Genomic DNA, 26977 nt, shown 5'->3' on the forward strand with positions numbered 1-26977 from the left:
AGATATTCTGCGGGGCGCCTGTGAGGAAGCTCCCACCAGGAGGGGCAGCACGACCAATGTGGATTTCAGTGGGAATATCCGTTCTTTCCTGGAAGGTCTCACAGGGACAACTCAGGGCATGCTTTGTAAGCTTTTCTTATCTGCAGCATGTTGGGGGTGTGCACGTGTTGCTTCTGTTCCCTCCAGTTCCCTTGGCCCTCAAGGGTCACCAAACGTTGTTGATTTTACCTCTTCAGGAGCCACCAATTCCCTTCTTTGTCCCCACTGTCCCAGCCACAGTCAGGGCCTGGCCTCACCTCCAGCTCATTCTCGCCCCCTTTCGACATCTTCCAGGCAGACAGTGACCCTGGGCCTCCCGCAGGCACTTTGTTCTCAGGCACAGCCTGCTGTCTCCCCCTGATATCTGAGCCTCTCCTGCTCTGTGGGCACCTGGCCCACCACCTCCCCGTCTCCCATGCATTTAGCTGTGGCTGTGCCACCGGTTTCTAGATGTGATCTGAGATACCAAGTGTGGTCTCTGGTTTATTCCTTGAAATGTACATACCTGCGCCTTTCCTTTCTTCCCCTCCTATGGGCTGGCAGGAGGGTGCAGTCACAGGAGCTGGAGCAGCCATATTGGACCATGTGCTTAAGACTTCCCCTGCAGTAAGAGGGGAAGGTGGGAGGAGAGAGAGGCCAGGCTGCCCCTCCCTGCTAGCCTCCATTTTGGTCATGGCTGTGTCCTCTACCTGAGGCCACAGCCTGACAGATGGCTCTCCTCCTACAGGGGCGGCACTGTGTTCCACCGACACCCCGTCCAGTCAGGGCTGTGGGCTGCCTGTGGCTGGTCCTGATGCTGCAGCCACCTCAGTGGGCCCCTTTGCCACCCTATCCTTGGATGGGTGCTGCTGTGGGTGCAACCTGAGCTCCCTCCACCCTCAAGTCCTGCCCTGAGCCCCCTTGCCGCAGGACCTGTGCACCCCACTGCTGTTCATCTTTCTGCTTTCCTGCAGGGCTGCCTCTGGGCTGGTCCCCCGTGCTCTCATCGCCCCTCTTCCTGACCCCACAACTCTTGGGCACTGGAGTGGCAGGTTTGTGTCCCTCTGTCCTCATTTTGGGGGGCAGGTGCAGCAGGCCTTCCCTCCCTCATCCCCTCCCTCCCTCACTGGGCAAGTTGGGAGATCAGAGGCCTAATGTGAGCCCACAGCCTCCTGCCGGTCGGTTCTGGTGGAGGGACAGAGCTACTGTGTAGTCAAGCAGAACACAGACTCTGTCAGACGGCAATAATGTGCTGGGGATACAGAAGGTGGGGAGGGAGTCAGGGTGGACGTGCTGGCTTTAGACCAGGAGGTTAGGAAAGGCCTCTGAGGTGGCCAGCAGGGAGGCTGGCCTGAGGGGGCCAGTGGACACAGGAGGAAGAGGGCGAAGGCAGGGAGGCCACGGGCGGCAGGGGGTCGTTGTGAGCGAGAAGGGCCACCTCTGACTCAACTAACACCAGGTCGTGCTCTGTGTGGGGGAAGGCTGGAAGGGCACCCCCTGAGGAGGGCGCTGTCGCCATCTGGCGGGAGGGGAAGGTGACAGCAGTGGGGTCAGAGGGAAGTGGCCTGGAGCCCGGCCCTGGAGGTGGAGGTGGAGCTGACTAGGGGACACGGGAATGGAGGAGGAGTGCAGAGCCCGGGGCCCAACAGCAGGAGAGCTGAGACGGGCGACGGAGTGGGAGTGAAGCCCCCTGGGTAGGGCACTAACTAACCGTGGAGTCGAGAGCCGGGGGCGGCCCAGGCTCCCCAGTACCGGCAGTGGCCAAGTCAGGAAGAGAAAGCATGCATGCAGTTTGCTCCAGGCACAAGTCCCCAAGAACGGAGGAGGGACAGTCCAGTCCCCACCCACTGGCTTGGGTCAGATGACTGGATCAGCAATAATGCCCTGCAGGAGGGCCTGCTGTTCTCTGCACAGGAATCGCTGTAGTCTGGGATTGGACAGACAGACCACACCATCGTGCAGAAAACATCCGGTTTATTAGGATTAGCTGTGGCATACATGGTTCCTTTGATAGTTCCGAACTGATCACAAGTCCCCAGTAAGGGTACACACAGAGGGATGCGGCTGGGCTGCAGAGACAGTAACTGGCAAACTGCTTAGATCACGGGGACCCGAGCGGGTTTATGTTAGTGAATGGTGAAAGAGAAGGTAGCATGGGACCTTGCCGCGGGTGCAGAGCAGGCGGGTTTGCCTGGTGTTCTTTGGTGCTCTCAAGGCGCGCCCCAGTGCCCCCCAGAAGCTGGGAGGGAGGACTGGTGACCATCCACCCCCAACCCTGCAAGGGAGCAACCCCCCTCCAATTCCCGCTGCAGGAGGGCATCTTTTCCTAGAAAGACTGTCAGGCATGGATCCCGTGGTTTCTGTAGGACCAGGGTGACCTCCGAATTCCAGAAGAAGGCGAGGCATCAGTCAGTGCTTGGGCCTAGGATCCTGATAGGAGTGCATCTCCAGGGTCCTTCCTTTCACCTTCTCGAGGCCGGGCCATGTATGACCTTGCTTCCCTTCCAAACTCAGCTCCTTGTCGTGGTGAAGGCAGGACTCTGAAGCCCCCACTGCCAGCAGGGAGCCATCAACACCAAGAATGAACCCAATTCGAGACTGGCACAGCTCCCCCAGGACAGGCGGGCCCGTGGCCCTGGTGGGACTCCAGACGCAGCTGGTGTCTGCCTGCCACACCTGCGCCCATTGAGAGCTGGGTGGCAACGTCCTGTCCCCTCCTGTATTAGGAGACAGTCCTGCTTCCGAATAATTCTTTTTTCTTTTTAATATAGGTAATTTTTTTAACCTTTAAATATGTAAATGTGACTGAATTTGTCTCTGTCAGAGCTTTCGTATAAACAGATCCATGCAGCCAAACGATTCCTGGTCAAACCATGTGCCTGATACTTAATTTGGGAAATGGCTGAGCCGGCTGTGCTCTGGGGCGGGGGGAGGGGGCGGGGGCGACCTTGTGTGACCCGCACTATCACAGCTCTGGGTGAGAATTCCAGATCTGGGTTCAGGGTGTCTCAAGGTGTGGGGGGTTCGTGGGGGGAGTCCCAGCTCTTCCTCAGCTGGGGGGGCAGAAACATTCACACAGCGGCCCAGTTTGAACAGGCGGGGGCTGACCTTCTCTCAGCACATTGTTCACATTTTTCTCCTCCAGAGAGAAGCCAGAGAAGTGAGATGGGGCAATGAAAGCCTCTCTCTGTGGGGCTGTGGGCCCTGCCCGCCCCCACCCCCACCCCCACCCGAGGGGCTGGAGAACACAAACCTCAGCCCCAGGCCAGCATGGCTTTCCGTTGTGGCCCAGGGTCTGCCTTGGCTACACCACGGTGTGCTCAGGGCCCCTGGAAGGAGAGCAGGGGGGACCCCCCTCTCTGGGGACCCGGAGCAAGCCCCAGAAGAACAGGGTGTGGGTGAAGGAAGGGGGGAGCCCCAAATCCCAGCCTCCAAAGTCAGCCTGGCAGGGGAGCGGCCGCCCTGTCCAGGGCCTTGAGGCCCCTGGACTGCACCCTGCGGCCAAGCAGGTGCCCCCTCGCAGTTCCACCCCCACTCAGGGTCATATGTGCCCTAAGCAGCCCCATGAGGTAACAACAGTCCCATTTGAAAGTGAAAGTCCTCCCGCCGTGGGCGGTGATCCTCATTTATTGCTGGCGCTAAGTGAGGGCCCAAGGCGGGCAGTTTGGGGTTGGCACCTGAGAAAGGCAGGTCAGGCGCTGCTGGGCCCTCTGCTGGGAAAGGTGGGCCCATCCTGCTGTGGCCTCCGGGGCCTGCAGCCCTGGGCAGGGCCACCGAGTCGGGACTCTTCTTCCGCCACCAGAGGTAGCTGTGACACCAGCACCGAGGCTCCCAGGGTGGCTGTGGGCCCAGGCAGGCCAGGAGCAGGGATGGGCCCGTCCCCGCCCACTGCTGGCGCTAGGGCCCTGCTTCCCTGGGCTGCACCGGAGCGCCTTGACCTAGGGCCCTGCGGCCAGCCTTGTCCGTCCTGTGCCGGGGCATCAGTCTCCAACACCTTCAAGCCCCCCTTGGTCCCACCCACCCACCCAAATAATCTCTGCTTTAGAATATACATTATATATTAGATCCTTCATCTTCAATACAATCAGCCTCTCATAGCGTCAGGTACAATTAGTCACGCAAGGAAAGGCAGCCTCTGAATACAGAAAGCGCTCGGTGGGCAGCCTCAGGCTCCCTGGCAGCAAGAAGGGATTTCCTGCCCAGCTCTCTTCCTGGGCCAAGCCTCACCCTGTCCCCAAGCCCAGCTCCAGACTGACGAGGAGCTGACACGGGTCATGGGTGGCTCCTCGTGCCAAGAAGTCCCCGGCATTTTCTGGGCCTTGGGGGACACGCGAGTCTGCCTTGGGGGAGCTGACCCCCGCCACCTCGTCCCACGGCCAGAGAAAGGCCACAGGGTGGGGCCAGGTGGGGAGGGTCGCGGGGTGGGGGCTGGAGGGGAGGGCAGGAGGGGAGATTCCTCCAGTTATTGCAGTCAGGTGTCTGAGGAACAGGAATCCCTGGGAACCTTGGTGGGGGCTGGGGGAGGGGCAGGGCAGAGGCTTTGCTTGGTTTTAAGGACATTGGAGCACATTCCCTCCGGGAAACTACCTGTGACCCTTCTCTGTTTTTGCACAAAGTGTCTACCCCTTAAAGTAGACCCAGTAGCAGACAGCCTGGTCTATGACAAAATTGCGCTAGGGATTCCTCCAATTTGTGATTTCCTCCCCCCTCCCCCTGGCAAGCCACATGTGAGAAGCCAGCTTCTGCCCGTCCTCCGCCCACTTGCCCGACCGTGGGCCGGCCACACAGCCGGTGCGCTCAGGGTGGGGACCCTGTTCCCGCCGCCCCTGTCCTTTGGGAGATCCACATGTTTATTTCACGGAAGACGGAGTTGGTTACTTCAGGAAGCTCTTTGTGGAGAACGTGGTAGGCACCTTCGTAAATCTGCAATTGGGAAAGACAGGAGTCAGGGCCACAGGAAGGGACAGGAGCAGGCAGGGGCCTCGGACAGCACCGCACGGGCAGGGCTCCAGGCGCGCCTCTGTGCGCCGAGGACTCCTTACGCTCTCATTGCCTTCTGACCAGATGACGGTTCAACTGCATTGAGATGTCCCAGCATGTTCTAGCACTCCCTTTCTCAAATCAGTCACACCCTCCCTTGACTCTCTTTCTCTCTCCAGCTATGGACACGTCTGTGCCTCCATCTCAAAACGGTGATTTCCACTCTGTCTACACACGCCGCCTTCCATCTACTGCTTTGCTTATTCCAACCTGACTTTTACTCCCACCAGCCCTCAGCGGAGTGTTCTTGCCGGCACTCCAGTGACCTTCACGTCGCAGGAGTCAGGGAACACGTTTTGCTTTCAAATGATTTGACTTCTCAGTTTCATTCAAAAGTTGACCGGACTTAACCTTCTAGAAACACTCTCCTCTTGTGCTTTGCATGGCTTTCTCCCCTCCCGGTCATCTCCTTGCCTCATTAGCAGCCCCTCCTCTGTCTGGGCTTACCCATGGCCCTGCTGACCTCTGCAGGCTGGTGTGGCCCACGGGCCTGGCCATGGCCCTCCTTCTCCCTCCCTGGAGTAACCTCGTCCGGTCTCATGGCTTGAAAACCATCCGTGCTGGTGACTCAGGAATTTCTCTCTCCAGCCAGGCCTCTCTCTGAGCTTTAGATGTGTGTATCTGCCTATTTGCCATTTCCAGTGAGACTGCTAATGGGCACCTCCAAATTTCCTTTTTTAAATACTGTGGTAAAAAACATAGCATAGGGGCGCCTGGGTAGCGCAGTCGTTAAGCGTCTGCCTTCGGCTCAGGGCGTGATCCTGGCGTTCCAGGATCGAGTCCCACATCGGGCTCCTCCGCTGGGAGCCTGCTTCTTCCTATCCCACTCCCCTGCTGGGTTCTCTCTCTCGCTGGCTGTCTGTCACATAAATAAATAAAACCTTTAAAAAAAAAACATAGCATAGAATTTGCCATCTTAGTCATTTTTAAGTGTACAGTTCAGTAGTGTTAAGTATATTCACGTGGTTGTGCAATAGATCTCTAGAACTTCTTCATCTTGCAAAACTGAAACTCTGGCCCCATTAAATTCCCTCCTCATTCCCCACTGCCCTGGGCAACCGGCATTCTACTTTCTATTTCTATGGTTTTTCTGACTAGATGTTTCATACGAGTGGAATCATGCAGTACTTTTTCTTTTGCAATTGGCTTATTTTACTGTGCATAATGTCTGCAAGGTTCATCCATGTCGTGACATGAGTCAGAATTTCATTCATTTTTAAGGCCGAATACTATTCCATTGTTGGTCTAGACTGCATTTGATTTATCCACTCTTCCATCGATGGACAACTTGGCCGCTTCCACCTCTTGGCTGCTGTGAACAATGCCTTTATGAACATGGGTGTGCGAGTATCTTTAAGAGACCCTGCTTTCCTTTCTTTTTCCGAATGTCTTTTCTTCCTTCCTCCCTTTCTCCCTTTTCTCTCTCTCTCTTTCCTCTTTTTCTTTCTCTTCCTCCCTCCCTCCCTTCCTTCCTTCCTTTTCCCTTTCTTTCTTTCTTTTTCTTTCTTTCTTTCTTTCTTTCCCTTTCTTTCTTTCTTTCTTTCTTTCTTTCTTTCTTTCTTTCTTTCTCTCTCTCTCTCTCTCTCTCTCTCTCTCTCTTTCTTTCTTTCTTTCTTTCTTTCTTTCTTTCTTTCTTTCTTTCTTCAGAGAGAGAGAAAGAAAGTGTGGTGGGGAGGTGCAGAGGGAGAGGGAGAATCTCAAGCAGGCTCCATGCTGAGCGCGGGGCTGGATCTCACAATCCTGAGATCATGACCTGAGCTGAAATCGAGAGTCAGATGCTTAACTGACTGAGCCACCCAGACGCCCCGGTCTTTTTCTGAATTTCTAATGGGACTCTCTAATAGGTAGCTCAAAATGGAATTCTCGATATTGCCCAGATCTCTCTCCCACTGTTACCCATCTCAGAACACATGCCCCGTCTCCTTACTGTGCAAGCCCACCGCCCGGGGCTCGCCCCGGTCCCTCTCTCACTGTCCCTCCTAGCAGGTCTCCGCCCTCCAGTCTTGTCTGCACACAGCGGCTGCGGGGACACCTGGAACTGAAATCAGCACATGCCGCTCTCCAGCTCCAGACGCTCCAGCGGCCCCTCGTGGAACATGAAAAAAACGTCCAGACTCTCCAGGGACACAAGCCGCCATTCCCTTGCTCGGCTCACAGCGCCCCCTGTTGGCTGCCTGCGCACACCGCGATCTCACCAACCTGGGGTCTTGTGCTCCTTCCCCTTTGGTCTGGAATGTTCTTCTGCCGGTTCTCCCTGTGCACCCCATCTGGAGTAAGAGCTTCGCCACTCCCTCTGGTCCCCCAGCCCACCCCTGACACCGACCTCCTGCATCATCATCCTGGTCAGATTTCTGCTGGGACGCAGGCCTCATGGGACAGTCGGACTTGGCCTGTCTGTTCCCTAGGCCTGGCACAGAGTAGGTGCCCAATAAGTAGCTGAATTAATGATTAACAGAGTGGTCTTCCTGGCACCAGGGCCAGGGCGGGCAGCGGGAGGCTCCCACCCCGGCCGCAAGGTCTGCCTGCCTTTTCACGCCCTCTGGCACTAACAGCAGCCAGCTTTCCTTTCTCTTTTCTCTTCTCCCTTCTCTTCACCCATGAACCTGCATCTGCTGGTTGGTGTGGGGCAGGGTCCGCACTTCCTAATGGTGCGAGGGGAGCACTTGATGCTCGGCACAGATGTGAGCATCTTTGTCAGCGAGGTGCGGGGTGGAGAGGGCTGGGGGGCTCGAGCAGAAGACCTGAGTTCGAATCCCGACTCCACCGCTCAGTAGGTGTGGGATCTGTGTGACTTGCCTGCTGTCCTTATAACCCAGCAGGAAACGGCCGTGGACGCAAGGCCCCTGCACATGGTTGCTCAGCCTGTGGTGGCACGGTCAAGGACATGTGCGCTCAGGAATGCACCTTGGGGCTGTGTCTGCCCAACCAGCCACAGAGAGCCAACTGCAGGAGCAGCTGTCCCTTGACGGCGCACAGCAGGTGCTCTCCAGCTGAGGCTCTTCCCAGTCCCATCAGGCAAACGAAATGGGCACATCTCAACCCCATGACGACATCTGCCATCGTGGAAGCCACTCCGAGGCAATCCCTTGTGGTTTGTTGCATCTGACATGGCACGCGGCTAAGCCATAGGCGCTGTCCCCTCTGCGGGACATGCTCTTGAAGAGTCCCTCACAGACCAGATCCCACCAGGGCCCCTGCACCTTCGTGCTCAGAGCCCGGGCGGTGGAAGCTGGGCTGGAGCTGTTGCTGCTGGTGCAGAAGGCCAACACGTAGGGAGGCCAGGCGAACATAGGCTCTTGGCCGTTGGTCACGACGGAGGCCTCTTTTGCTCAGTGCCCGGCTGTGGGTGCTCTTCCTGACCTGATACCTTCTCAGTGTTCTGTCCTTCCTTTCAAGCGTGGTCATGAGAACGGTCAGCTAGTGGCTCATGCCCTCCCTTAGAGAGAACAGATGCCTGGGATTCCCGGTGCTTATTCCCCGGGGGGGCCCCACGGGGTGCCACCTTCTCCTGCCTTGGGGGAGGGGGGGACAGCTGCTCACCTTGAGTGTCTTGTCCTGGCTCTTGGCGGACTCCATGAGCAGGTAGGCCCCTTTGCTGTCGCAAAGGCGGTCGGCAGAGCCCTGGAGCAGCAGGAAGGGCAAGGTCAGCTTGGGGAGGGCCCGCTCCACCCGCGTCACCGCGTTGAGCAGCTGGTTGCCGAAGCACACCTTCAGACCCGCGTGGCAGATGAGTGGGTCCGAGTTATAAAGGTCCACCTGCAGGAAGAAGAGAGAGAGCGAGCCATCAATTTGTGGCTGGGGGTGGGGGGCTCCTGGTTCAGAGGCGCAGACCTATTCCCTGGTAGTCTTCCTTCCGCTCGGGCCCGAACAGCTGATTCCATTCGGGTGAGCTCGGTCTGGGCCGAGGGTGCCGAGAGTCTGCAGCGTGGCCGGCCCTTCCAGAACCCGGACCTGCACTACTTCGGTGCCTCTTCTTCCAGGCTCTGCTGCATTCCACATTCATACATTTGCCCACAGACAGTTCTAAAGCATGCATTTATCATTAAACGATGTAAGCAGCATCATATCGTTTGCTTTGATAATTTCACTCAGGAATAGCTCTGAAGGTGTTTTGGTGTTAGTTTGTGTGGATTTTGTTTTCTTCCTTGACTTAGCAGCTGCCTGGTTGGAGCGGGTGAGGAGCCCACATGAACTGCTGAAGGCCCAGGGCTGGTGGGAGGGGTCCTGCAGGCACATGGCAGGGCACTCGGCTCGGCTCACGGCAGGTCTGGGCTGCAGCGGTTGCCTGCCACCCTGACAAGGAGCCTGTTGCCACCCTCAGCCACGTCTGCCCCTTCGTGGGATGTGCCTGGAGGCGGGCCCTCCCTCCTCACCATCAGCCCACTGGACCTGACCCTGACACTGTCCCTGTTCATGGCTCATAGGTCCACCAGCCTCTGGTGGGGCTGCCCTGGCACCCTGTCCTGCTCTCTCCAGCCCAGAGTAGTTTCTGCCTCGACTCTTCCTGCCCTTGAGCGGGTAGTGAGCTGCCTGCTCACTATGGCCTGAGCTGGGGCATCTGTCAGAATCTGGGCAACAAGTTTCTAGAACTCTCTGAGGCCATATGGACTACTGTGATACCACAATGCCCCTTCACTCACTTTCCTCATCCTGGCCAGTGGGTTCTTAGCTAGTTGGAGAAGTGTCCTGTGGTGTTAGGACTGGGTGAGGGAGCAGAGAAGCCATGGGGACTAGGCATACAGGAAGAGCTGTCTTGTGAGGCCGCCAGAGTATCCACTGTGTTCTGACTCTGAGTCTCAGAACGTGGGGGCTCCATCCCCCCTTCTTCACTACCCTCTACAGGGCCTGGGCCAGAATGCTGGATCTGTGCCAAGAGGGGACAGGCTGTCCTGCGTCACCCCTGCCATCCCCAGATTCCTACCATGCTGGGGACTGAGCACGGCAAACCAGACCATTTGCGAAAAGCCACACGAGAGGGATTAGCCACTTCCTGCAGCTGCGCTGGCGTGACTTCTGCAGGGCCTGGCCATCAATCTGGGGACTGAGAGGGTAGACTGGTGGGGGCGGTGCAGGGGCAGCGCGTGGCTGCAGCAGGACATCATTCGGGGTGCGTAAGGAAACCTGCTTGGGGAAAGGGCTAGAGGGTCCAAGAGAGAGCCCTGGGCTGAAAGCCTGTCGTAACCTGACGCTAACAGGAACAGTGGCAACCGCAGCAGCCATGACCCGACCCATCCTTTGTGCTCAGCATGGCGCCAGGGTGTCACATGCAGGATCTCATTTGGTAAAAAGAAAGAAGGATAGCTAACATTTATTTCTGAGGTCTCCCACAAGTTTGGCACTAAGTGCTCACCCTGTTTAACGTTCACAACCTTCATAAGCACGCTGTATGAGGAGGAATGTCTCTCGTGATCCCTGTTTTGCAGAGGAAGAACCTGCCATTAGTTTCCCAAGTCTTGTTCTCCCCTATAGAATCCTGGATGTTTGGCTTGGAACACTGTCACTCAGAATAAAGGACTACATTTCCCAGCCTCCCTTGCAGTCGTGCGATCCTGTAACCAAATCCCAGCCAATAGGAAGTGAGCAGCAGTGCTGAGCGCACCCTCTGGTCAAGGCTTGTCCTCCTGTTGCTCCTTTCCCTCCTCCCACCAGCGAGGGCGGAACACGAGTGGAGTAGGGAGAGAGGTGAGACCACACAGACGAGGGCTGCACCCTGGAAACAGCGAGCAAAAAGATGGGTGCCGTTGGTCCTGAGCAGTCCCTGTGCGGAGAAATAAGCCTCTCTCCTGTTAAACTCCCATTGTTGTGGTCTGGTCCCGGCAGACTGTGAGCCCGGGCTAACCGCCCCGTCTGAAGCTGCAGGGCCCTGCTTGCCAGGAATGTGTGCTAATGAGAGCACAGGGCCGGAGCCCATTAGGTCCTGCCTGAAGCCACCCGACACTTTGCCCTGCTGACCCAGACCTTCCCGGGCATGTGAGGGCCCTGGAAGAGTCCACTCCTCGGTGTAATTGCTCTGACAGTCCAAGTGGCTTCCTGCCATGTCTTCCTGCTTCTTTTTTCCATGTCTTGATCACGAAGGCCCTGTTTACACAATTGTCTATTATGGGCCCGGGGAAGGAACTAGCAGATGTGTTGGGGAAAGGGCAGGCCCTGGTGTGAACCTGGGTGGAAGGCGAGAAGCAGAGGGAAACTGGGACCAGGAGGGAAAGGAGGGCCATACCATGCGGGGAAAACTGAAGCTCAGAGGGCCCAACCCTCCCTCCCTCTCTCCCCCCGACAAGTAACCATTCTGGCCCAATCGTGGCAGACTTTGTTTTTTGAGAGCTTAAGATCTAAATCTGCCCAAAGTCCTTTTTGGGGTAGGAATGTGTCCTGTCACCCCCAGGAAGGAGATGGACAGGGCTCTCCCTCCTAGACCAGGTCCAAGCCCTGAGCACTGGTCAGCAGAACTAGCCCGTCCAAAACCAGAGACCGAAGAGTCAGTGCCAACCGATGACTTCCTGTATGATTCCATTTCCATGACATTCTTGAAATGACAAAATGAGAGAACAGGTTAGTGGTTGTCGGGGCTCAGGAGGGGGTGAGATGGAAGGGAAGTGGATGTGGCCATAAAGGGCAACATGAGGGTTACCGTGGTCATGGGGGTGTTCTGGGGCTTGACTGTATCAATGTCAGTATCCTGACTATGATACTGTCCTATGGATTTGCAAGATGTCACCACCACGGGGGAACTGGGTAAGGGTACCTGGGATCCCTCTGTATTATTCTTTTTACAAGTATGTATGAATCATAATTATCTCCAAATAAAAAGTCTAATTAAAAACACATACCAGGATGCCTGGGTGGCTCAGTCGGTTAAGCGCCTGCCTTTGGCTCAGGTCATAATCCTGGAGTCTTGGGATCGAGTCCCGCATCAGGCTCCCTGCTTAGTGGGGAGTCTGCTTCTCCCTCTGATCGTCCCCCCTCTTGTACTCTCTCTCACTCTCTCTCAAATAAATAAATAAATAAATAAATAAATAAATAAATAAAATCTTAAATAAATTAATTAAAACACATACCAAAGAGCCAGTCTTTGGTACTATCTCTCGCACCCAGCTCCCTCCATTTTTGGACCACAGCTAGTCCCCCACAGCTGAGAACAGTGTCTGCTGGGGACATAGCAGCCAGAGGCTGATCTGAGTCCAAGTGACTGAATTCTTGCTCCAGATGAATGACTTCTGGGGTACCTCCACTGGCTGAGACTTGAAGTCTTTTTTCTTGGGGTGTCATTGAACAATATAAGGAAGACCAGAGGAGTGAGGACCATCCAGCCAAGACATCTCCTGGCTATGAGATCTGGTCAAGGCTCTTCTCTCCTAGACTCGGTTTGCCGATCTGTGAAATGGGGTGATAGTGGAAGTGCCTCAGGAGACTCAGTGAAATGATAAAGCCCCAGTGCCAAGCCCAGGGTCTGGCCCACAGTGGTGGTGATGATGTGTGGGTTACATCTGAGTCTGACACTGGGAAGCAAGGGGAGGAGAACCGCTCTTTGCTGGAAGCAGAGTGGGGTCTGCCTTAGACAGCCCAACCCACATGGCCTCAGGGAAGGCCCTTCTCCTTCCTGGGCCTCAGTTTCCTCATAGAGGGGACCTCAAAGATTCTCCTTGGGTTATAAGTGTCATAAGCTGTGAGTATTTTCCTGGCTTCCTGTGTGTGTTTAGCAAGCCGCTGGTACCTCACTGTTTTCTGAGGCTCTGAGAGCTGTCAGCAAGGTTGGACTTGATGTGCCAACTGGGACTTCTGATTTCTGCACATCGTCTCTCTGTGGGAAGAAAACTTTGCCCTAAAGCACAGTAAATATAGCTGCAATCCACAGCTGGGAGTTTTCTTAAACTTTTGGTTGAACAAAATCTAGGCCCCAGCCCTACAGTCAACTCTCTTGACCTATCTTTAGAAAATCAGTTCTGTGATGAAAAGCAAAATTCATTTTTTATTAGAATCATATTAAAAATAACTCACGTACTGAGCCTTTAGCCCTGTCCCAGGTGCTATATTAAGTGCTTTACTTGTATTTGCTCATTGAAACTTCTCAGGAACCCTATGCAGAGACTAGTATTATTACCACTGTTCTATACACGAAGAGCCCGAAGCTCAGAGGGGCTAGGTGACTCACTCAAAGTCACACAGCAAGGAAGGGCAGAGCCAGGGTAAGAACATAGGCCGTTGGGCTCCACATTAGCCGTCTTAACCACTCCCCAGGCTGTGCTACCTGTCCGGAGAAGAGAAAGTAAAGGTGGGTCTTGTGCACTCGGATGGCCAGGAGCTGTGGAGGCGGCCCTCCCCAGAAAAGGAAGGGGTGGGGCCCTCGTGAGGACCAGAAACGAAGTGACCTGGTGGGTCCCAGAGGTTGCCTTCCTTCACAGGCTGCCGAAGGGGATAGGGGACACCCTCGGGGCCCAGACCCACATGACACGGTCCCCCACTGCACAGAGAAATGTAGTCCCGCAGCCCTAATCTCCTGCAATTTCCCCTCAGGTACCTACCGATGTGTCTACGGCTGGGGCTTTTGGACCCTCCCTCCCTTGAATCCCTCCCCATTCCTCTGGAAGCCTCATGCTTCCACCTGTGCTGTACAGCCCATCCACCCTGGGATCCCCACCTCCTTCCTCCATTGTTTCGATCTCTGTTAATCTATTTGTTTTCTTCACAGGAAAAATCAGATCACCTTCTCTGGCCTGCCAGAGAAAGAGGGCACAGCAACTCTACCCAAGCGATCCCTGGGAAACCCTAGGGCGGCCTAAAATGGACTGGCAGGTCTTTGCAGAGGTGATCCGTTCATGTTCCACCTTTGTCTTGAATGGCGGGAGAGGCGATCTGTAGTGGAGAAAATCCTGTCCTATGTGCACTGGCTTCCATTTCCCATCTCCAGTGCTTTTCCGGCCCGATGTTCTTCATCTCACTGATGTCTACTCCACTTTCAGGCCTCCAGGCAGACTTCTCCCTTCGGGGAGGCCTTCCTCCCCATGCACTCAGGTTCACGGGCTCCCACCAGCCCTGCAAGTGCCCGCATCTGTGGTCAGGTGTTGGTGAGCCTTGCTCCGCACTCAAGCGTGGGCTCCTGGGGCAGACGCTGGGCCGAAGAACGAATGAGTGAGCTGACCTTCCTCCACCCGCCCGAGAAGCAGCCCTGGGCAGCAGTTGGGAACCCCCGCAGCAGGCTCGCTGGCCCACAGCTGGCAGAGGGGCTGTTCACAGCTGGGATGACACCAGGAGGCTTAGAGGGAAAGGTCCCTCTTTACTTCATCTCACAAAGAACAGCTGGGCATGAGAAAGGAACCCTCCACGAAAGGTCAGCTCTCTGGAGCTGCTTGCAGTTGCTCTCCCCCTGTGGCTCATGGGGCTGTGTTCTCATGAATGCCAGTCTTATGGAATATTCTAAACGCAAATAAGAATGTACCATTGAAATTGGCCTGAACACGGAACATACTGAACGTGGAGCACAGCCTTGCCTGGGGCCGCCAGCGCATGCTCCCGGGTCCATGTGTCCTCTCCTGGTGGGTGGGTCTTGGCAATCCCCCCCACTGCCCCCCAGCTGGCTTGCAGCACCCAGAGAACCCTACTTCCTGCCAGCTTTAGGGCCAAGGCCAAACTCTGCCGTGGCTTGTGAGGCCACAAGCAATGGGCTCCAGCCACTGCTCTGCAGCCTCCCTCAGTACCCCCCAACTGCCCCCCAAGTACCTCTGAGCCTCATCCGCCTGTCTCCTCAGCCTGGCTGCCTGTAGAGTTTCTCCTCTCTCCACATTCAGCTCAACTGCCCTTTCCTCCAGGAAGCCTCCCTCCCCTGGGGCACCGTGAGCCACGCTGCTCCTGTCCTTCCTTCCCGTGCCCATCTTCTGACCTACAGACTGGGACTCCCCCCGACATTCCCAGTTTCCAGAATCCCCCTTCCCATGTCCTTCTTCCTGTCTTCTGGGGAAGCCCTGTTCCCTCTTGGGGGCCAGTTCAAGTGTTTCCTCCCACTGACCCATGCCCAGACGCCATTGGGGAAACGGGTGCTTCTGACCCCAAGGCTCCTGTATCTTTAACGACAGATATGATAATGACAGCTGCCATCCCTGTGGCATCTACACTGTACCAGGCTGCAGTCCAGCCCCCACCGAGGGGCCTGAGGATCAGTGGGTTTCCAAGGTCATGCTGGGGCACAGAGAAAGAGACAGAGTCAGGGGCTGGCTCTGGACTTAGGCCTTGTTGCTGCAAAGCTTGGGCTCTCCCTACCGAGCCCACTACCTACCCCTTTGTCCTCTACCAGAACCACTGGTGTCCCTTTCTGTCCCCGTGACCGTGACCCTGGAAGACAGGGAGGCTTATCGGGTATTCCCAGCCTCTGGCTCAGGGCCTGGCCCAAAGCAGGAATTCCACGAAAGTTTGTTGACTTGACGCGCCGCCTGTAGGATGACAGAGGGGAGATAGGGGTCTTGCCTAACTTGGCACAGTCTCTCCAATTCGGTCGACTGAAGGCAAGCCCTGTTCACCAGGAGGCCCAAGGCTATGACTACCGAAGCAGGTGCCCAACCTTGGTGCTTGAAATTCTTGAGCTAGACAAGAACCATCAGAAATAAGGACACTGCAGTTCCATTCTGGATACAAAAGGGATTAATTGGCATTAGCTACGTGTATGAGTTACCACTTAATCAAGAGCATGTGAATTACTGAACATTCTTTCCCAAGAATTACTTTTCCTATTAAAGCCTGAACTCTTGGACATTCTGGTCAATGATTTCTTGAATATGACGTCACAACCATAGGCAACATAAGAAAAAGGTAGGTAAATTAGACGACACCAAAATGAAAACCTTCTGTGCATCAAAGAACACTACCAACGTGGTAGGAAGGCAAGCCACAGACTGGGAGAAAATACTTGCAAATCATATACTGATAAAAGGTTAATATCCAAAATATATAACGAGCCCTACAACTCGACAGCAACAACAAAACACAGAAAACCTGATCAAGAAATGAAAAAGGGCTCGAATAGACAGTTCTCCAGGGAAGATACACAAATGGCTGATGAACACATGAAAGGATGCCCAACATCATTAGTCATTAGGGAAACGCAAATCGCTTTGGGGCATAAACCCAAAGTATGGAAAGCAGGGTCTTGAAGAGATATTTGCTCGCCCATGTTCACAGCAGTGTTATTCCCAGTAGCCAAGATATGGAAGCAACCTAGGTGTCCATCGATGGGTGAATAGATACACAAAGTGTGGTCTATGCGTACGATGCAACATTGTCCTGCCTCATAAAGGCAATTCTGACACACGCTACGTGGAGCAGCCTCGAGGACACGCTGCCAAGTGAAATGAGCCAGTCACAAAAGGACACCTACTATACGAGCACATTCATATGAGGCCCTAGAATAGCCCAATTCATAGTGACAGAAAGTAGGATGGTGGCTGCCAGGGGCTGGAGAGGACGGGGAGCAGAGTTACTGTTTACTTGGGACAGAGTTTCCGTTTGGGAAGATGGGAAAGTTCTGGAAATGGTAGTGGGTATGGCTGAAAAACACCGTGTGTGTACTTCATGCAGCTGAACTATGCATTTAAAAATGGTTAAGACGCTAAATTTTATGTTCTGTGTATATTACCACAATAAATTTTAAAGGAGATAAAATAGATATCCATATTGATATTTTCATATTTAAGCATGGATTAAACAAGCACGGCAGAATATTTCCCATTGGTGCATCTTGGGGAAGAGTATATGGGAGGCATGGTACTACCGTGGTGACTTTTGTGTCAATTTGAAATTTTCCGTAATTAAAGTGGGAGGAGAAAGCTCCCTTCCTCACACTCCCAGTTTTCAGGTTCTTTATCTGGTTTCCCTTTGCCAGTAGGAACCAAACATCCCTCGGGTAGGCTTGGGGCAGGGAGACCCCTGTGGGCAGAGTCCCTTGTTCGGGGCTTGTGTCTGGCTGGGCCATTCATGCCAAGGCTTGGCAAGTCAGCTGCGTCCCATCCTCACGTAAATGGGGGTCCAGATCTTAGCTCCCGGGTGGCTTCGAGGTGACTGAGGGTGTCTTTGAGAGAGCTTGGCCCAGGTGGTATTCCCATGTGAACCCAGCCGAGCGTGTGGCTTCTTTCTTCTTGGATCACGTGAAGGTACTTGGGAGAGAAGCTGCAGGGTGGGGAGAGCCCCTCGTGGTCTTGGATCTGGCTGGCAGCTGGGACCACCCCTGACGGTCTCCCTATAGACTCACTGGCTTTTCTGCTGGCATTTGAGCCGCTGCCCGCAGGAAACTGCCTCTCCCAGAGTCGGTGGCAGGAGGAGAGCTGTGAGCAGCAAACATGGGGAGGGGGGCAGGTCCACAGACCCCTGACCTACAGGACACAGAACCAAGCTAGACCCATTCCTGTGCTCCCCGCTGGCCACTCCCATATGGAGACAGACGTGCCAAGAGACATTCTAACAGCCTGTGGCTTTTTTTTTTTTTTAAGGTGTTAGTAAATTATTAGCTGCTTCAAATAGACAAGTCCTCTGCAGGGAATGTAAGCTAGGAATGATGGAGAGTCACAAAATAAATCAGCTAACCAAACCGGGCATACTGGGAAGTTAATAACCGGTTCTCAGAGGGGTTTTTTGTGGGAGGCTGTGTCCTGGGGACAGAGTGGGAGGCTGGGCCTATCTTTAGCTGTGGTGACAATTAGTCAAAAGCCTCAGTGATGGCCAAGCTTTCCAAGACCTGGTGGGAGTCTTCCGAGGACCACAGGCAGATATGGCCTCCCCGCAGCGGGGGTGGGAGCCATTCAGGCAAGAGGGGCAGGGGAGTCTCATCCTCAGCATGGGGCACCTCTGAAATGCTGGGTGGGGGTCTGGTGCGCCGCCCCCCCGGAGGAACGAAAGGAAGAGAGCTGGCCACGGCTTACAGCAATCCGGGTGCCTGGATCTCACCATATGGCCCCACCGGCAGGAGTGCCAGCAGCCAGGATGCGCTCGGAGGGCAGCCAGCACATTTATAGAAAACAGAGACTGGTCCCAAAGATAAATCGCCTCAATGTATACACAATGGAAACCCCTCTAGAGGCTGTGATCCGAATCACAGCCCTGTCTTCCTCCCAGTCTCCACCTGGTTCATGGGCTGGATGGAGCTCAGAGAAAGCAGTGCCTTCTGTGAGTGTGGAATTGGGTGGTTTGCAGTGCTCTGAGGGTGTGTGGAGATGGTCAGCAGCCCCCACCCCTTCACCTCTTGCCCCAGCATCCTTGGCCCGAGAACTATTTGGAACATTCAAGCCTTCTGGGAGTGGGAGGGATTCATCACATTGTGAAAACCCCACAGTTGAGGGTGGAATGGTGAGTATGTCAGCACTCCCATGTTCTGGCCAAGGGTGCTAAATGTGTAGACAAACATAAAAAACGCCCGAGTGGCAACTTCTTTGTTCTCGGGATTTTAGTGCCAAGGACACTTGGCTCAGAGTAGAGAGATCTGGGCTCAAATCCTTACTTAGTAGCTGCGTGTCCTTGGGTAAGTGACTTGCCCTCTCCCGGCGCACGCTCCACAAATGCAAATACTGGTAGCAAGACTGACTTCCAGGAGCTGTGGCGAGACACAAGGGCTAGGGTGCGTGGCTCGGAAGAAGGCTGCGACAGTCGTGCACTGGCTGCTGTTGGGCTACCATACAGCATTTCAGCCTGTATTTCCGGGGGCTTCGCACCTGCTGGGAGAACGTGACTCCGTGGGCTGGCAGGTGGCCGTGACGCAGTGCTGGTCAGTGAAGGGTGTCATGCCAACATGCTTGGGTGGGTTGTGAGAACACTTGCCACAGCAAAGCCCAAACGCAGGTAGGGCTTTCGACGTTCGGGTGATGGAGCCAGCCTGCTTCCCCGGAGACAGATTTCCAGATCTTCCAAGAGCCTGCAGCCCCTTCCACCTGGTCCTGCTTTAGTGAGCTTGTTAGGCAAACGTCTCTTTTCTTTTGGGGGCTTGTATAGCTGCAGGGTTCCATGGGAAATATCTTAGCTAAAGATGTGCCTTAAGACACCCTGATGTTAGATCCGGGGAGGTGCCTTTTCTGAACACATTTTCCCCCTGGGCGTTGCTATTTTTAAGGCTCAGCAGAATGTTCAAAGGGAGTCTCAAAGCGGCGACAAGTGAAGGGCTGATTCTCTCCGCGGAGGAATGGAAACTCTTGCTCCTTGTTTATTCCAACTGGAGTCCAGCCTTCAGGCTGGCCGGCCACCTCCCTTCCGCTGAGTCTTCCCAGCAGGGAAATGGATTAGCATTTCTAAAGAATCACCCCATTTGCCTGACTACTCAGAAACCCTAGAAATGAGGGTGCGCAGCTGCGGGGTGCAGGCTGGATGGAGCAGGGAGGGGAAGAGCCTGCTTGCTCTATGTTCACACCAGACTCCCGGTTTCTGTAAGGCCTTCAGTGGAATTTTCCATGATCTCAAAAATGAGATTAAAGCTCTGAAATTTGCTCCTTTTAAACAAAGAGGGTTTGGAATCACTTCATTATCTTTTTTTTTCTCTTCCTTTTTGCCCAAATACCTTCGGGTGGTAAGATAAACAATTTGAATTTGCACCTGGGCAGTTTATCTCGAAGATGTCAAAGGGAGCATGCTGGCTCTCTCTCCCTCATTGTTGTGCAAGCACAGTGGAGGTGAAGATAATTGGCTTTACTAGAGATCGCACATTCAAGCCTGAGCCATTATTCGGGATGCCAGCAGGGGGAGGAGGCGCTGCCCCCTTGGGCCTCCGTCACAAAGTGAATCCTGCACACGGGCCACGGCCCCCAGCCACGGGCTCTGTGCACCAGCTATTGTTAAACAGGAAAAAAAGCTTAGTGATTGTCGACAATAGCTGGGAGGAGGCAGCCAGGCATGGGCTTCTCAAGCAGATGGGTTCAGCTCCGGCCCTGATGAGTTGTGCCCCTTGGACAATTTAAACCCCTACTTAACCCCTGAGCCTCAGTCTCCTCATCTGTGAAATGGGGTTAATGACGACTTCATTCACATTCATCAGGATCAGCTGGAACAGCAGGAGTTTGACTTTAGTGTTGCTGGGTCCTAGAGTGGTGTCTTTTCAGTGTGTAGATCGGCCTTTTGAAATGAAACTTTTTTCTTTACTCAAATATTCTTTGATCCTGGTGGGTCAAATTTGGCCCCAAGATGTGGCTTTGGGAGGCACTGTGGGTCTTAAAAATGGATTAAAAGTTTCAATTGAATGTGGATTACTTGGGCAGATGGGACATTCCGGGTGTGGGGGGAGGGGGGCTCTATAGGCCCTGCACCCCCTTGGGTCTCTTGCCAGAGTCATTTACAAACAGGTGGCCCTCAGTGGTCCAGGAGTCAGACCTCTGATCAAGATTTCTTCCCACACATTAAGGCAGATTCCCGCTTAATTGTCCATTCTCTAAGTGACTCAGAGGGCCAGGAGGTCACATTTTATAATGAAGCTACAACCTGAGCGCTCAGGTCCCGAGGAAACCCAGGAAAGCCACTGGAATACCAGAGCACCCCACTCCATTTTTCAGGGGCCTCGGGGAGCCAACGATTCCATGGTTTCCAATTCCTAAGGCAAGAGGGGAAACTGAGGCAGAAGAGTAGCAAAACGATTTGCTTAATCCTGAAGATAATTCCGGTATCTTCCAGATGCCCAGGGTTGCCTCCTGACCACTGGCCACAAGCCCACCGGGGTCCTTGCCTCCACAGACAGACAGACGGTGGAGCACGCCCACCGAAGCTCTCAGGCTAGCCCCTGCAGCAGACCTGCGGACGGAGTCTCAGTCCACTCACCTGCAACATGGGGCTGCCGTGCAGCTGGGTGAGCTCGCGGCACCTGGCCAGCACCCAATCCGAGGCAGAGTGCAAAGGTGCTGGACTTCAGCCAGATGGGAAGTGGGCCGGCTCGCTGAGCAGTCTCTTAATAGACCAACCTGAATCTCTGGGGGGTTTTGGACTATACTCAGACCCAGTATCTCAGGCACACGAGTTGAGCTTGACCTCTTGTCCCTGCTGACCTTGGTGCCTGGTCCCAGAGGTGGTGACATTAACCAGATGGCACAACCTCCCAGCTTCTCTCTCTCAAAGCCACCTTGCCCTTTCTGAGCTTCTTTCAGCTGCTTTTGCCTTTACAGAAGGTAGCACAGCTCTGCTTGGGGGGCCATGATGGATTCCTGGCAGGGCAGTGGCTCCTAAGAGAAGGGGTGCGTAAGGTGTCTTATGATCTGACCTCAGTTTACCCCCTGCCAGTCACCTGCTGCCCTCTCTGCTGTGGCTGAACCGAACTATTGACTGTTCTGCGGACGGGCTGTCCTCCCTTCATGCCAGGTCTTTATCGGCACAGTTACCTTTGCTTGGAGCCCTCTTCCTCTGAACCCTCTTTGGCTCCAGCATCAGCTCCCCCCTCCCAAACCATGGACATATGACTTTTGGTCTGGCCTGAATCCAATCTGCTACCACCATCCCAATTTGCCCCCTAGAAACTGCCCTTCTGTACGCTAAACCCATGAGGTTGGGTGGGGTCAACACCACTCCTTTTCCTGGACAATAACTCAGGCCCGGACAGTCTGCCAATAAGAATCAGCCCTGAGTTGTTTTTTGGCTTTTCAACAAACTGTCTTTTCTTTCTGCTGGGGTTGCTTAGGTAAAGCTGCTGGTGAACGTCTTTGCTTCCACTTGGGGAAACTTTGCCTGGGAATGAAGCCAAACCAGGGGATATAAGAGATGGGAAGAGACAGATGGTGAACAAGACTTTTGAGCCCCTGGATCCAGCCATACCTGAAGCCTTTAGTTCCATTCACCAATAAATACCTCTTTTTGCTTGAATCACTTTGAGTTGGGTTTCTGTCACTTGCAGCCACAGAGACCTGGCTGATTCACACAATTTCATCTGATTTGCTCCTTTGCATGTTCAGGGCACAGCTTGGGCATCATTACCACCTGTCCCTTCCCGCCCAGTCCCGAAGCCACATAGCACCTCATGCATCTTCATGTCCCCATCACTTCACACAGGGCCTCAGCGAAAGGGTAGCAGACAGCCACGGATGGAACTGCCACTCAGCTTTCCCATGGGGGCTGCTGCCTTCAGTCCTTCACCAGCCTCAGGTCCCCCCAGGTTTTCAGAAAGACTCACCTCTGTCTTATTCCGAGAGAGCACGCTGGAGTCAATTGGGCCCAGGGACATGTTTGGCAGGACAAGGTTGAGAACTTTCGCAGCAAAGACCTAGCGGAGAGGGGAAAACAAGGGGTGTGAGTTCAGTGGCGTGCACGCCCAGCTCTGCCCACGGGACAGCTTACAGTAAATTAAGGAAAGGGATGCCCCAGCTGAACCCCAGCCAGGTTCTCTTCCCAAGGCTGAACACCCCGGGACTCCCCTGCTCTGATTCAGACAGCCTCCCGGTAGCCTGGCTCGGGTCTGTGCCGTGGGTGAGCCGGGCGGGACGTGGGCTGCCGTGGCTGATGGCAGGAATGCCACGTCTATTTTTTGCCTGCTCTGGATCCTGTGTGGCCGCCCTCCCTGCCGTTGCTTGGCGGTTGTGTTTTGGAATTCTTTGCGGGAGCTGCCTAGCTGAGCTCTTAGGCACGAGTCACTTCTCTGGGGTTCCTAAAAATACACAGCAGGAGCAGAATCACCCAGATCACCTGTGAAGTGGGAAAGCTCAGAAGACCCCAGAGGAGCCAGCTCTGGTCGGGAAGAATCTGTGGATTGCCTTGGTTTCTCTCGGAGGAAACAGAAATAGTCACCAGCCTGATCAGGAGACGTGTGGCAGAGGGAAAGAGACCTGCTTTGATCCCTGGCTGTGCCGTCTTGCGCACTCGGGCATAAGATCTGAACATCATGGAGCCTCCCTTTCCTTAGCTGCCAATGGGGACCTTGGCACTCCCCCAGAGGACCACTGTGTGCAAGAGCACCCGGCACACAGTAGGTGCTTAATCCATGCTCCTTGAACTTGAACACCATGCAGGGACAAGCCTTGCCTCCCCACCCCATCTGTCCTGCAGGATCTGGTGTTTACCAGGAACAGTGTGAGCCTGGATCTCACACTTCTGCCTGCAGAGGGGGGCTCTTCTCGTTTCTGCACTGCGCACAGACACTTGGGGTGAAAATGCTATTTCACAAGTGAGCTGTGACATGCTGAAATTAGAATCCCATGGAAGGTGGTGAGCGGTGAATTCTCGGTCTGTGTGGAAGGCGCACATCACGGAGCTGAGAGGTGATGTCCCCTCGGTGCCCTCGGCAGGGGCAAGGGCACTAGCATCTACCAAGTGACAATCTTCGGTGTGTCGCACACAGCTGTAGGTGCCCGGTCTTTTAATCCTGACACAGATGCCATGAGGTTGAGGGTTCATCCTCGTTGAACAGACAAGGAAACAGGCTCGGCCGTGCACCCCACGGCCAGCTGGGATGGGGGTAAGGGTCTGGGCGAGACTGTGCTTTCCTCTCACGCCCCTGGCCTTGGTTATTCTCTGTCCGTATGAGTGTAGTGGGGGCCTAACCTTTCCCGTGGATGACCGCACACAGCCGCCACTGAGGCTCTCTGTGGGGACAGTTGCCGTGCTCTCCCACCCCTGACACTCAGAGCTCAAACGTCCTGTGTCCTCGGGCTGTACAAGCAGGATGTCACCTCACACAACTGCCTCTCAGACAGCCAGGGATCAGGCAGAGAAGAAAAAAGGCTTTGCTCCTGAAGGAACACAGCCGCATCAAGAGAGCCACATGGTCAGCTTTCTGTGCCTCGAAGACCAGCCTCGCTCCCTGCACCCCAAGCCAGCAAACCCCATGCATGTCAACTCACTGCCATCAACGCGCCCGGCACCACGCCGAGCCCTGAGCTGACTTGTGACAGTCTAGCATAGAAATATTAGGGATTCCACCTTGGAGCGCTGGGGAGGGGCCTGGACTTGGCCACACAGACTGCAGCCTCATGGGATGGACGGGACCTGTGGGGCAGGGTCAAGAGTCAAGGTGGGGTTTGGGCTAGCCCCAAGGACAAGCACAGGACCTGGACGGCTTGGAGTTCGGGGAGCTATGACAAAGGAAAGGGTTTGGGTGTTTCCAAATGTCTATGAACTCCAGGAATTGGAGGTTCCTCTGGGAACTTATATTCAGGAGTTGGGATCTGTGCTTTTAAAGGTTAAAGAAAGTTTAAATGAAGAGAAAATAGAGCAGGTGAGGAGCGCATTGCCACACATTGCAGGGAGGCAAAGCGCTGTGCCCCATGGCCCCCACTGGGCTCCAGCTGCATCGGGAGGGTGGATGGACTCTGTGGGACTTACTTCCTTCAGCGGGACTGCCCAAGGGCGACATTGTTAGGGAAGAACTTAATGAGTATCCCAAAGTTTGCACAACTGGCATCTAGACATTTTGCCGTCCTCAGTGACTCTTGCCATGCTCCCTGAGTTGGGCCTGAGGGCTGATGATTGACTGTGTGTGACCCTGCCATGCCTCGGAATCGCCAGACACCTTTGGCCTCTGTGGCCGTCTGGTCTGGCCTGGCCTGCTCAAGGACACCGCGGTTTTTCTGCCCTTCAGTTTCCTACCTATTCCCAGATTAGATGCCAGAGAGCCAGGAAAAGGCCCGGGGGCATACCAGCTCTACAGCAAAGAGAAGGAGGGAGTCCACACAGCATCCATGCCGGTGCTCCTAAGCCCACCACCAGATTTCTTGTTTGCCAACAATTTGTGGTTTGTCGTCATCACCTGATTCTGCGTGGACTCGGGCACACAGGGGCCGGCCGGTGGTGAGGAGACAGACTTACCTCCATCTTTGAATCTATGCTCCTGCCACTGGTGCTTCTTGAACCAAAACACTTATGCCCCCAAAGTGCCAAGACCCCATTTCCAGGAGAAGATGCTGACAGTTAAGTTTGACAAGGATCAGAAAAAGCAGCACGGTGGCTCGCACCATCCTTGCCCTGGATTCACAGGGCTGAGGGAGGTTACAAGAGGGCCAGGAAGGACCCCACCTGCTGCAGAGGATGACAGCCTTCTCTCCAAGAGAATACTTTTCTTTCTCTTAACAGAAAAACGTTCTACAGCTAAAGGAAACTTTAGGAAAAGAGTTTTGGAAGAAAAATAAAAGAGGGGGCCCATTTCTGGGGAAGTATTTGCTTTGTACAAAATACCTGGGGCGCCCGGCTGGCTCAGTTGGTTGAACGTCTGCTTTGGCTCAGGTCATGATCCCGGCATCCCGGGATCAAGTCCCCCATCGGGCTCCCTGCTCAGCAGGGAGTCTGCTTCTCCCTCTCCCTCTGCCCATCCCTCCCCTCCCCCTCACTACACTCGTACTCTCTCTCTCTCTCAAATAAATAAGTAAAATCTTAAAAACAAAACAAAACAAAACAAAAAAAACGAACAAAAATCCCAAAACGAACAATGGCAGGGTTTGGCATCTGGAAGAAACTAAGCAGTTACGGCAGATCAGTCCGCTGCCATGCCTCCCCCTTCCGAGTCCAGTGAGCCAAGTGCTGGAGAGCCTGCTCCCTCCTGCAGCTGTCAAAGGCGTTTCCCCCAGAGAACAAGCAGGAGGAGACAGGGCAAGGACGTGTCAGGCTCAGGACGGGAGGTGGCAGGTGCCTGGGCCACTGGATGTGACTAGCCGTATGCTTTCTTCCACAAGGACTCCCAGGGCAGCAGCACTTTTGCTCCTCTAAGGGAGCTGGCACCCGTGGGTTCAGGATGGGCGAGGGCACCTAAAAGGACCAGCTCATGACAGTAGGTATGACTCCAGTGCTAGGACAACAAGAACTGGTGATTGAGTCATGAGCACAGATGAGGGGCAGACCCTCCAGGAAGGCAGGCTGCCGGCACCGTGGCCTTTTCCCTCTTCAGCCTGGTTGTGTCTTGGCACTCAACTCTGCAGGACGCCACCCTGGGAACAGAAGGGTCTTGGCGCTGAGAGATGGCTCAGCCCTGGCTGTGAGTTTGCCCCAGGGAGAGTCCGTGGAGAGGCCTGACATACCATTCACAGGACAGGCCCAGGGAGGGAGACTTCTTGACTTCAGGGGTTCCCTTGGAGCGACTTGTGGCACCCTGCCTTCCCAGGAAGACAGCACTGTTGTTGGAACCTTCTGGTCCTTCCAACCTGTTAGCCTCCTGGTAGTGGGCACGGCAGCCCCATCCAGCCTCCACCTTCCCGATAGTCCATGGCCTCCCTGCTCTAAGCGTGGTCCTCAGCCAGTAGCAGCAGCAGCACCAGAGGCTCCTGGGGACTCTGGCCCATCGCATCAAGGTCTGCATTTTCACAGGACCCCAGGGCGTTCTTGCGCGCTCTGAAGGTGGACGGGCGGCCAGCTGGCGTGTCTCAGGGAAGCATCACAAATGCCTCTTCCCGGGGCCCACCCTGAGAAATTCTGATGGAGTTAGTCTGAGGTGGGGCTCTGGTGTCAATATATATTTTTTAAGCTCCCTGGGTGATTCCAGCGTTCAGCCAGAGTAGAGAAAGTGCTCCCATCCCATCGCGGTTTGGACAGGGTTTGGCGGTGGCACACGGACATCTCTGAAGGGCACTTTCGAAGGAGCCGTGATAAAAGGTGTTTGGACAGCCCTGACTCTCAGCTCTTTTCCTAAAGCTGCATGGTGAGTTTCACACCGCATTTCTAACAATGGGGTAGAGGCAAATCTTTTGATGACAATGTGGCTTAAAAAGAAGAGTTAGGTGCTTAGCCTCTTCCCCACAAAAACGTCCAAGACAGTTGCAGGGGCAGAATGCCTGGAGCAATTGCAAAAGATACTCCCTTTCCCTGCTGTTCTTTCAGGGGTTGTTTATCCCATTAGCCTAAAGGCCATCGGGGGAGGAAAGGGTGAGGCAGGGCAGAGGAACCGAGCAGGGGCAGCGGCTTGATTGTGCTGATGAAGAGAGCCGGAAGGGCTGAGAAGGGGGTAAGAGGGAAGGAAGGGCCACATAGTAAGGAAAGAGGGGGGGGTGGGAAGGGCTGGAAAGAG

The 26977-nt window shown here is 54.7% G+C and overlaps 1 protein-coding gene across 3 annotated transcripts in view; it reads right to left on the bottom strand.

Annotated features, from left to right (window-relative positions):
• Positions 1 to 1975: 1975 nt before the first annotated feature.
• The window catches only part of MGLL (monoglyceride lipase), a 113684-nt gene continuing 88682 nt past the window's right edge, over positions 1976 to 26977 (bottom strand). For all 3 annotated transcript variants that reach the window (XM_040628366.1, XM_008697812.2, XM_008697811.2), the window contains 3 exons: positions 22166 to 22255; positions 8599 to 8814; positions 1976 to 4941 (listed from right to left, as the gene is read on the bottom strand). In XM_040628366.1, the coding sequence (XP_040484300.1) occupies positions 4816 to 4941; positions 8599 to 8814; positions 22166 to 22255 (432 nt within the window). In that variant the 3' untranslated portion in view covers positions 1976 to 4815. The remainder of the gene's footprint in view (positions 4942 to 8598; positions 8815 to 22165; positions 22256 to 26977) is intronic.

This window comes from Ursus maritimus, unplaced genomic scaffold (genome assembly GCF_017311325.1).
Source record: "Ursus maritimus isolate PB19 unplaced genomic scaffold, ASM1731132v1 scaffold_14, whole genome shotgun sequence".
NCBI classification, from domain to species: domain Eukaryota; kingdom Metazoa; phylum Chordata; class Mammalia; order Carnivora; family Ursidae; genus Ursus; species Ursus maritimus.